General features: G+C 34.1%; 1 protein-coding gene across 17 annotated transcripts in view; it reads left to right on the top strand.

Annotated features, from left to right (window-relative positions):
- LOC113224832 (calcium-dependent secretion activator 2) overlaps nt 1–12,171 on the top strand; it is a 567,701-nt gene that overhangs the window by 553,349 nt on the left and 2,181 nt on the right. For all 17 annotated transcript variants that reach the window (XM_026454354.2, XM_026454360.1, XM_026454352.1 and 14 more), the window contains one exon: nt 7,256–7,360. In XM_026454354.2, coding sequence (XP_026310139.1) covers nt 7,256–7,360 — 105 coding nt within the window. The remainder of the gene's footprint in view (nt 1–7,255; nt 7,361–12,171) is intronic.

Here is a 12,171-nt window from a genome sequence, read left to right as displayed (position 1 = left end):
TCTTGGAATGAAGGGAATTTTGGAAGTAGTAGTGAACTGAAAAGAGCTTTTGCAGTTCCCAATTTACGGAACTTGTCCTGTTTTTGAACTTATTCTGTTATATAACTGAAGAGGATCTAATTTGTCTGTAAATATCTCTGTTATTATATTCATGTATTTTTTAAAAGATGAAGTATGGAACTCCAAAGATAGGGAAGTTTTTTCAGCATTCAACAAGCATTTACTAGGCACCTATTTTATACCAACCTTCCCCATGTTAGCACTTTTTACATTTTTCATTCCCTAATAGACATGATATTCTTAATTTGCAAGCTTCCTGATGGAGCTAAAAAATGAAAATTGCCCTGAATATGACTTTATTCAACATGGAAAAAAGCAGCATGAATCGCATGCTTCTCTGTTCTGATTGAAAAAAAAAAAAGATGATGAAGACAGTCCCATATATAGAGTTCTACTATGGATGAACCAAGGATCTTCTTTCCACGTTGCATTGTTTTGCTACAGTAGAACAAATATTTTCCAGTATTTTTAATCATTATGGTGTATAGCACTTTAAAATGCATCTTAAGAGAGTATATGAGATGTATAGCATAATAGCCATTTGACTGGTTATCCTAATAAGGAGTGTGATTCTTCAAAGAATTTATTTACATTGTATATTACATTATTGGATTTACAGAATTGTTTAATCTTTAGAAATGTGGATTGCTTCAACCTGCAAAACAAATTAAATGGGCTTTTTTGAAAATAATTAATAGGTACCTTCTCTATTTGTGCACCATCCTATGTTACAGTGACTGTCAGTAAGGACCATGAATGCTAATGACACTTTTCCTAGTTTTCTGCTAGAAGCACCAAACTGCTCTTAAGAATCAAAGGTGTTATTGACAAAACAGAAATCCAGATGTCCTTCTAAAGAGAAGTGTAATAACACAGGAGTTATGAACACAGACTCTGGAGTATAAATATAAGATATAAATCTTTACCACTTAAGTCATACTTGTATAAACTGGAATAAGTAAATTGCTTAATCTAAACTCAGTTTTGCGTCTGTGTAAACTCGGTTTCCAGATACACAAAATGGGAATAATTACACCCACTTCATCAATGTTATCATAAGAATTAAATGAATTCTTTGTTTGTTGTTTGTTTTGTTTTGTTTTATTTTTTGAGACAGAGTCTCACTGTGTCAACCAGGCTGGAGTGCAGTGGCACGATCTCAGCTCACTGCAACCTCCAACTCCCAGGTTCAAGTGATTCTCCTGCCTCAGCTTCCCAAGTAGCTGTGATTACAGGCACACGCCACTGCACCCAGCTAATTTTTTATATTTTCAGTAGAGACAAGGTTTCGCCATGTTGGCCAGGCTGGTCTCCAACTCCTGGCCTCAAGTGATCCACCCACCTCTGCCTCCCAAAGTGCTGGGATTACAGGCATGAGCCACTGCACTGGCCTAAATGAAATTTTAACTGAATCACTTGCACTTCCTATGAAGGATAAAATAAATATCAGATGCCTTTATAATTAGAATTCATGAAAATACTACTAATAAAAACTGTATCTGTAATTCACAGTCCTTTATAAATCTCATTCCTCAGTATACTTCATTGTTTCATTTTTATGTCTATATATTAAGAGGCCAGACGAATAAGTTAAAAACATAACAGACAATAGAAAGTTCTGGAACTCTAGATGATTTTTCTTTATTCTGGAAGAATTCTGTCATTCTGTAAAAACAGAATGACAACTGACTTTTTCTCTTCCATTCATTTTTACAAAAATCACAAGCTCATCATGCCTTTTCCTCTAAGTCAAATTTAAACTCAGTATTTCTATAGAGCATTCAAATCTTAGTATTTTAAAGATAGATTCATATAATCTACCCCACATATTACAGATAAGAAAGCTGAGGCATACAGAAGGCATGTAACAGGCTCAATCAAGCAAATAGTAGCGTAAAAGGGGCTAGCACTGCCTACCCTCACGGGATCTGCATTTGTGATCTTCTCTGGTGTGTTGACAACCAGCCCACAGCTGCTAGGTCCAGATGCAAGTCTCTTCTCTTCCCCCACCATGAGTGCCTCTGGATCAAGCTGGGAATGTGACTGGCATAGGTTGGGTTAAACACTTCCTGTGTTTTTAACCCTAATAGGCTGGTTTCACTTTTCCTTAAATATAGCCCTTATTCCTATTCCAAGCCAGGAAAGTATTCACACTCAAAACTTGCAAAATGCTTGTGCCTGGTTTTATGGAACCAGGTATGATAGTTTCAGTGGGATGCATTTAACAGGGTGGAAAAACTTTGATATTATTATATTAAATTTACCATTAATATAACATTTGCATTTTAGTGCTTAGACATGAGAAATGAGTGAAACAGAGCCACACATTTAGTTACATTAAATAGATGTACTGTTGACAAAATGAACACTCAATGTATAATGAAACATTCATATTTACTTTTTAATATATTGGTGAAATTGTAGTGCATTAATGTTTCTAAATATTTTGTTGCTCTTTAAAACTACTAAAGGATCTTAAAGGGTGGTTTATATTTATCAAATTTATCCAAGCCTTCATCATTTAAAAAGTACTGTTTGTTCTTTCATTTAATTTATATTTAAAAGGTACATATTTCCTAAGGTGAGATTTTCTAGGCATTATTTCATTTTAACACAATGCTCAACTCTTGCCAAACATACAGATTCTTTTGAAATAAATGAAGAAATACATAATATGGAAACATGGCCATTTCATGTCTTAATGCACTAAAAAGTGTTGGTTCTTTGGTTCTTTTTCTTTTCTTTTCTTTTCTTTGTCACTTATTGAGACAAGAATAGCTGGAGAAGAATAAAAATACATCAGCTAGTTGTACCAATTCATAATCAATAAAAAGCTAAACACTTAAGTAGAAAATATATCACAGATTTGTACCCTAGCGAAGCAGCTATTTTTACCTTGCCATCATCATCAGAAGCCGCATTCTGACAAAAATCATTTGCTTGAAGCAGCCATGATATAGAAACCCTATGTGGTCTTGTGATTCAGATTTAGGAATATCAGCCTTGGAGGGTGTAAAGGCATTGTGCATTAGTATGTATTGAGACCTCATTCCAGGTGGCAAGCAGCTGGACTTTTTGAAAATAAAACTTCCAAAATAAAGGTGAAGTGCTTGTTTCCAGGCAATACGTGTTATATTTAATTGAATCATCCCCAAAATGCTATAAATTAGGCAAAAAGGAGAGTGCATATTTAATATATTTGTTTTGTATTTCCAATAGTCAACAGAATAATGAAATTCCTTAACTACTTCTCTTTAACTTGCATGAAGAAAGCACGGTATGTTGCTAAATCTCTTTTCACCAGCTCTGCGGAGAAACAACTTTAATCCTTGTTAGAAAATTGCCGAGTCTGGGACTGACAAAGAGCTCATGCTTGTTCTATTGTTAGTGCTCCCCGGCCCCAAGAGCAGAGCCCTTTACAGCTGCGTGGATCCCGCCTGGCTCAGCTGCACTATTTAGGAGATGAGGTTTGTCAATTTCTATTGACAATGGAAAGAGTTTTTCAGGGCCTGTAGCAGTGCTGACACAGTTGGGGATCAATGCCAGCCATTCAGACTGCACCCTCTTTCATTGCTTTGGTTTGTTAATTCAAGACTAAAGGTCCACTGAGGGGGTTCAGGGTGTTTAAGAAAGCTGATGAACTGTTTAAGAAAGCTGATGAACTGCAAGCGTTTATAGCCCTGGTGTGGCAATTTCCATAGTCAGTGGCAACTCCTGGCACTGAGGGAGCTGTGTCCTTGTTGACCCTCTTGTTATTAAAAATGCACAAGTGCTGCGCTTCTCAATATTTCAACACTCTTTCATTGTCAATACCACCTTCTGAGCCCTTCAGCTTGTTGCTTGCTCTAAAGATCTTCTTAGATTGGGTTTGAAAACTTCACCTTAAACACTAGATTAGACTGATGTTCTGTTTTCCGTGCTCCTGTTGATTTGTTGAACCTTCCCAGGGCTGGAAAGCAAGTAGCAGCTTGATGGGGAGACGGGCTGCTAATATGATTTACCAGTCTACAGTCATGCACAATAAGTGTGAATAAATACAGGGGTCTCACAGAGTCAACCCTAGCCTTTCCTTTTCTTCTATTTTTGCTTTAAAAGAGATATCTCAAGAAAATGAAGTGAGTAACGCATGCCCTTACAGGAGTTGAATGAACCACAAAAAGAAGAAAACAACATATTTTTGCTAAAGCGGTAGGCTGCTGTCATGGATTGATGTAGAAAAAATTTGTAAAATATACACTTACTGCTTTATTCCTGTGTAGACCAAGGCAAAGAATAAAGCAGTAATGCCATTCCCATACCTTCTGTGCAAGCTGCAGCACCCCTTCTTTTTTATCCCCTGCAGGGAAAAGTGAATGGTCAACCAAGTTGTTTTATAAAATTAACTTTTCCAAAGTGAAAAGGTGCTTTCTAACATGGAGACTTTACTGCACATTCACCCTTTTCCAATTTTTTGTTTGGTTTGGTTTGGTGGAGGGGGTTGGGGAATTAAGAAAACTTACCTTTGACTTTTTTCTCAGTGTGAGAAAATGGTACCTACCCTATTCAGTAGTCAAAAGAAGGACATATTAATTCCAGCACTAGAAATAAGAAGGTGCTAGAGGTTTCTCTTTGGTGGCTTTCATTGTTTAAGGTGTGTGCGTGTATGCGCGTGCGTGTGTGCGCGTGTGTGTGTGTGTGTGTCTGCGTTTTACTGTATACAAGAAAGCAGTCATAGTGGGATTTTTGTTGTTGTTAGCCTATTCTTAGTGGCAGCAAATATTCTGAGCTAAGTTGCTGCTTTTCATTAATCATTTGCTTAATTTAGCTGAAATGCCTCTTGAAAATGCTTTGACTTAGGAGCCAAAAATATACATTCTTATTTGATAGAATAATTTTTTCTTAAAGGCTTTTGCTGATAGAACAATTTATTGACCCTCAAAGTAAGAAAATGATAAAGTAGCTTAAACATTTTACTTAATAATAGTTCTCTTTTTCTGTTTTTGCAGTTAATTTTAGATCATTTTATTCCCAAATTCTTTTTCTCTAAAATTATCATTTTGGCATTGTATTAAATAAGTTATATATAAATGATTTCTGTGTTACATTGTATGTCTTTTCAATTATCACTTAATTATAAGTACCATTATATATGGTGGAAAAATGAAATTAATTTTAAATTATATAAGTATATTCAAGAACATAAAGATGCATATAGAGTAATTTTAAGAAAGTTTGTTCATTTTCCTCAAATTTATGTAACTTACCAAGTTACAGTAACTGTGCAGTCTAACAGAGTAACTAGTATGTTATGATAGACTTCGTGAAATACATATACTTTCTCTCCTTCAACAAGAAAGAAAAATTTACTATCCCATGCAAAATGACTGTAATTTTTAAGAGTCACATCCATTAGGATAATATTTTCACTTTCAAATTATCTAGAGTGTGGTGTGGTGGAAGGGCCTCAATTAACTGTACTCAATATCACCAATACTTGTGTCTGCCTGTATTAAAATAGAAATCAAGAAGTTGAAGCTGTAAATAATTTGAAATAAGTAGCATAGAGTTTAATGTCGGAAATTAAAGTATCTATAAAAGATTTTGAGACTTAATGTGCCAGTTAAAGTACTGAATTTACTAGAAGTTTACTTTTTTAGGAATTTTGGAGTATGACTGTCTTGTTTTATAAAACTTATTGCTGAAATTTTTACATGTCCTGAATATTAAGAAAGTGCTTATTAGGAAGGAGCAAAATTAGGTACAGGAATAACATATTTTTTTAAAAATCATGATCCATCTCACATTTTTAAAGCTTGAAGCTTTTATTTATCCATTTGATTGCTATTATTTAGTATATCAGTTATCCATTTAAATTAGCTTATCTCATTAGATGCATATATGTTCATTATACTAACAAATTAATAGAAATAAGCATGGTAAAAATGTAAAATTCATTTTTAATTTATACTTAAAATACCATTTCTTGTTAAACTAAATTGTATCCAATACAATTTATAAATATAAATCCAGATGAATTTCAGACTTGGATCAGTGAAAATTTATTTTAGAAGTTGAATTTACGGTTTTATTATGTAGAGAATTTTTTTTTTCTAATTTTTTTTTCTGTGTTTAAATTCTTAAGAACGTATGCACACACATATGTGATCTGGACTGTCACTATGTTTGTATATACAAACAAGGCACAAAATCTCTTGTCTTTAAAAACTCTTTTGTCATTTCCTAAATGCTGAGTGGACATTGATATTTCTCACTTTTATCTGAATGAGTAGCATTATTCTTAGAGTGTTATCTAAACCTAGCTCTGAATCACTGTATCCCTTAAAAATGTCATTTGTAATGGCAGATTGTCTTATTTGAAAATAGGAACAACATTTTCTTTTTCTAGACTGACAGACATATAGGAGCAGAAAACTGCATTAAAGAAGAATTTCAGTTTTTCTCTTAAGAGAGTTGTAATAAACAGAAAAATTATGGAACCTCCAAAACTACAAAATGAAACACATCCTTTTCATTCATAATTTGGTCAACTGACAACTATTTTGTCATTCTTATAAGAATTCAGTCTTTATAATGTTTCTTCCTAAGATCTCAATGAATCTTTATTTTAGATGGTTTTAAAGAGCTTGGTAAATATTTAATTGATAAAGGTGTGATTGAGGATTACTGTTCAATAAGTTGTAGGGTTTTTTTTTTTTTTTTTTTACCATCGCTCCTTTAAAATGTAATTTTTAGGTATTGACTACATGACTTATAGCATAACACATCTTCTTTTTGATTTTTATTTAACATGCAGGCCAATAGAAAAGTTTCCTTTGAAAATAATTTACCTCTTTTTTCCTGCTGCTTGGCTGTCCATTCAGTCCTAAAACATGTATTTAGGACCCTTTGTTACCTACAAATTACAAAGCAGGCCAGTAGGCTGCAAAGTGCAAAAACACTGTTTCCATGAATATGTTACAGCTGAAAGACTGTAATGTTAATTCATTTAAAGAACAGCCTAGGTCAACTTAACAGATTTTCTAGCAAAGCATACAATTCTGTTAACAGGAAATTATAGCATTATTGACTTCAAGTGCTGATCTGTGGTCATTTCAGAGTGTTTTATTACCCCCTCATTACCGAATCTGTTAAATGAATACTGCAGAGGTTGTTTTCTTTTTTGTTCTCCTCCCCGTGCCCCAATTCTCCATTCCAGCAATGGTACAGCAGTTCCATGAAAGTCATTTGTGTGTGGTTGACTGATAGATTAGACCTCCAGCTCCATATTTACCAGCTGAAGACGCTCATCAAGATTGTGAAGGTAAACAAAATGTGTTTAGATATGAATTGCCCACCAAGCTATAAGGAATAATGGCAAGATACTGACATACAAGAAAACTGTATTTGATGTAACTAAAAAGTATCACTTATTAGCAATGATGTGCTGCTGTTTACTTCCATTTTTAGATTAATAAATGAATATAAATTTATCTTTTTTGCACTAGTAAAGAAAATTTGCTTGCAAATAATCACAGTTTGAGATTAAATACATAAAGCCCCAGCACAGTTACCTGAAGGAAGTAGGTTCACAATAATTTTACATTAATTTTCTTAAGCATATAAATGTTTTATCATAATATAATTACTTCATATTTATTAGGATCATATATCATTGTGAGGGCTTTTGAACTGTATTTTGCCAGAAGAATAAGGAGAGTCTCAGTTATTTTATTATATGCTGGTACAAAAGTAATACATTGTCATTGCCCAGATTCTTTTGGAAGCATGCCCCTTCTTATATGTAAAAGGTAATCATTCGAGTGTTGGAGACCACCCAAAACTACTGACGTAGACATCACATAAGTTCAGCAAGGCTGTTTTGACTTTAACTCTTCAAGAGAAAAGCTAATAAATTACATGTCATGTTTAGGGAATAAAATCTTTAATATATTATGCATAATTTTTCACACTTTGTAAATTCTAATGGAAGCACCAAATTTACCCCAAGTTTAACCTTTTCTTAAAACTGGGACAGAAATTTCACCTTACGGCAGAAAACGTTAAGCTATTGAGAGTCACCTATTTATTTAAACAAAAGACTTTTACTTTCATTATAGTACCATTTATTAGTAGTATATATGCGTGTATGTACCCACACACATAATGTGTATATATGCATTTATGTGTATGTGTGTATATATGAGTATACACAGTAGTTTGCAAAGTGTCATTCCTCACCTACTATTATCATCATCACCTGAGAACTTGTTAGAACCACAAATTCTTGGGCCCCACCCCAGACCTACTGAATCGGAAACTCTGAGGGTGGAACCCAGTAATCTATAGATTAACAAGTCCTCCAGATGGTTCTAATACATGAAAACATGCTAAAGTTTGCAAAGACCCACTGTGTTACATCATTAAAAGATGTTTCTAGCCACATTAAAATATTTTCTTTATTCCCTTGGTTCCTACAGTCTAATTAGAATACAAATTATTTTATGCCTGCTTGTTAATCCTTGTTAGGCCCACAAATAGGAAAGTTCTGTTCCAAAGTCAGAAATTGGCAAATCTACTGGAAAGTAGAACCAGACCTAAAATGTCACAATAATAGCATTATGATTACTCATAAATAACAAGTAAAATTGTAGCCAGTCACAAAATGTTAATACTATAGCTACACATTACATGTCAATAGAGAAAGTACTTTTGATCCAGAACACTTCTTATATGGTGTTCTTTATTTTACAAAGAAACTAAAAGGACAATATGATAGGTTCATAATTGGCTTAGTTCTCCATTGTTTCTTGTTTCTATAAATGTGACTTGAAGCACTTTCAAATGAAGTTTGTTTTTCAAAAAAGAGAATCAGGATAATGTATTTGCCACATATATATGTATATATATAATATATACATATATACACACACATACATAACAGTTGCACTTTATACAGTGATTAATATTACAATTAGCTGTTTATCCTTATGATAAACCATATTTTCAAGCTAATGCCTACTGTGTTCAGGATTTCAGAGGTTATATATTCAGCCCCCTGGTGTTAGCTGATAGATTATTAACTTCTTTGTTTTGAGAATAAAAATCTCCATATTAGCCCACGATTTGTTTCTTTCAAAATTATTCCTGATTTCCACACATCTTTATAGTTAAAGATTAAGCAAGAGTGAAATTTTTTCATTTTATTGATGTATAATTTGAAAGCAAAAATTTTTATATACTCAAGATATACAATGTGACTTATTAATGTATACTTGAAATTTACTAAGAGTAGATCATAAGGATTCTCACCAGTGAATATTTTAGCATAAAAGAACAATAATTTTATGAATTATATAGTGACATTTTCATTGTACTGTAAGTCAGTATATCTTCTTTTAATATATTCTTCCTAGTGATCCATAATTGACCAATAAATATGAAATTAATTTTCATGAATATGTTTGATTGCCCATGTTTTAGTTTTCACAGGCAAGTCTCCAGGCTTAGCCAATGTGTTCTTGGGATGATACATTTAATCAAGTCATAGGGAGGACTCTATTTAATAATTAGAAATGATTATTTTTACAATAAAAATCAAACTGAATTAATAATTTAATGTTCTAATTGTTTTTTCTACTTTGAATATAAACAGACTTTAGCCGATTTCATACATAGATTCATTATTCTTTAGAACTTACATAGTTTTACTTATAATGATCATTTCCCAATGAATTTAAGAAGCTGTTGAATACCACACATTGAGAATTGCGAAGGCCCATAACCAGAATTTACTTCCATCCAGGTCACTTAGACTTGGCCTGCATGGTACAGCAGAATGGTGTATTCTACCCAGGACCCAAACTACTTGACTTTAGCAGTCTTGTCCTTACTACTTACAGGGATTGCCATTCTTCTATGCCCATGGAGACCTAGATGCCATCAAAATTTGTATAATAGCCAACTTTACCCTAAACACAGACACTTTTACACCAATTGGTTCATTCATTTGCACACTAAGAAAAAAACAAATCCCAGAAAGGGTTACACAAAAAAATTAAAGACTGAAATTATTTGCAAAGTTTTTACCTCAGAATGATTTATTTGGGGTAGGAAAGTAAAACCCTCAAATAATCAAAATGGTTGTTGTATTTATGTTCTCCATAGTGGCCACATGACATTAAATGCAGTTAACATAAATTGCCTGCTTCTTTTGCTAGGAGGGAAAAAGTGAACAGAACCCTGTGGCAGGCACTTGTCTTAAGCAAGGGCCAACCAAACCTTTGTGGAAGCCACAGGTAACGTCCAAGTGTCAATAACATTTTATGAATTCTAAAGACAGAGAGAGAAAGAGATTGCAAGGCTGTCTGCCTAGTACCTCACCTAACTGGTTATTGCTTTCTAATTGAATAAGAAAGCGGTCTTAATTATATATAAATTAGAAAGCCTTCAGGGCTGCGGATCCACAGTTCAGATCTGCTCTGGCCTACTTAGTGGTAATTAAGTCAAAGGAAAGTCATTCCAATAAAATAAGAAAGTTGAACTCACAAACTCAGTATATAATTGTCAGTGGAACAATAATACTTTATATTAGATGCATCATCTGTAGATGAATATTTTATGTTTGACATGTTTAATCTAATTACAAGACAGTTATAGGAATAAACACAAATCTCTGAGGTAATAATGCCATGTTTATCAGTTGCCAGATTACCTAGACAAAACATACCTTTTAGAGTTATCTCACTGGTTCTGATGCAAATTACCATGAGTTTTGGTGTAAGAGAGTACTACCTTAGTCACAATAACTTATGACTTAGAATGAGCTTATTATGACAAAATCATATCCCACAAAATGAAATGTCTTCATTTGTTGTTTCCCCATTTACCTAACTCTGAACTTTCTCTCCTACTTTAAAAATCAATAATAATAAAATACCAATCATGTTTAGCTGCAGAAAATTGTATGTGAAGAAGATCACACTTTAAAAAGTGAACATGGCTGGATGCTGTGGCTCACACCTGTAATGCCAGCACTTTGGGAGGCTGGGGTGGGCGGATCACCTGAGTTCAGGAGTTTGAGATCAGTCTGGCAGACACGGTGAAACCCCCAAAATACAAAACTTAGCTGGACATGGTGGTGGCATGTGCCTGTAATCCCAGCTACTCGGGAGGCTGAGGTGGGAGAATCACTTGAACTGGGGAGGCAAAGGCTGCTGTGAGCCAAGATTGCGCCACTGCACTCCAGCCTGGATGACACAGTGAGACTCCATCTCAAAAAAAAAAAAAAGGGAACATGGTCAGGCACAGTGGCTCAGACCTGCAGTCCCAGCACTTTGGGAGGCTGAAATGAGGATCATTTGATGCCAGGGGTTCAAGACCAGCCTATGCTACATGGCAAGACCTTGTATCTACAAAAAATTTTTAAAGTTAGCCGAGCGCGGTGGCACACACCTGTGGTCTCAGCTTCTCAGGAGGCTAAGGTGGCAAGATTGCCTCAGCCTGGGAGGTCGAGGCTGCAGTAAGCAATGATCACACACCCCTGTACTCCAGCCTGGGTAACAGAGTGAGTGAGGCCTGTCTCAATCAGTCAATCAATCAATCAATGTAAACATAAGGGAAACATAGATTAATATTTTAAGTGCCACAGAAAAATGTTGTTGGCTTTTGTTGTCTTGAAAATCATTGTAGAAACAATAACATGGTATTCTATTTTTGATATATAATACACCACATTTTAATGTTTTAAGAAAAAATGTAAATACTTGTTTTGCTATCCCATCTATGGAAGCTTTATGCCAGAATTCGGCACTTCACATCCCAAGGGAATTTCAAAAGAAAAGGGCAAAATTCATCCAGACATTTAGATATACATAAATTTTTACCTAGTAGTACATGTAAATTTTTATAATTCACTGAAATGCTGAAAATGTGAACTTCTTTTACTGATAGTAGGATTAATCTTCTTCCTCCACACAACTGCCCCCCAAAATTAATGCATTTTATAAAATATCATGTATTTTTCAGTATTAAAGGAAAGCCCCCTCAATTAAAAAAAACTAATTTCTTATTAAAAACTTACATAGGTACGTATTTTATTTTTGCTACAGGTTATTCAAAAGGTAAATTGTGTGC

Source organism: Piliocolobus tephrosceles, unplaced genomic scaffold (genome assembly GCF_002776525.5).
Source record: "Piliocolobus tephrosceles isolate RC106 unplaced genomic scaffold, ASM277652v3 unscaffolded_41, whole genome shotgun sequence".
NCBI lineage: Eukaryota > Metazoa > Chordata > Mammalia > Primates > Cercopithecidae > Piliocolobus > Piliocolobus tephrosceles.
Note: the sequence above shows the minus strand (reverse complement) of the source record. Positions and strands in the feature narration are given on the sequence as shown.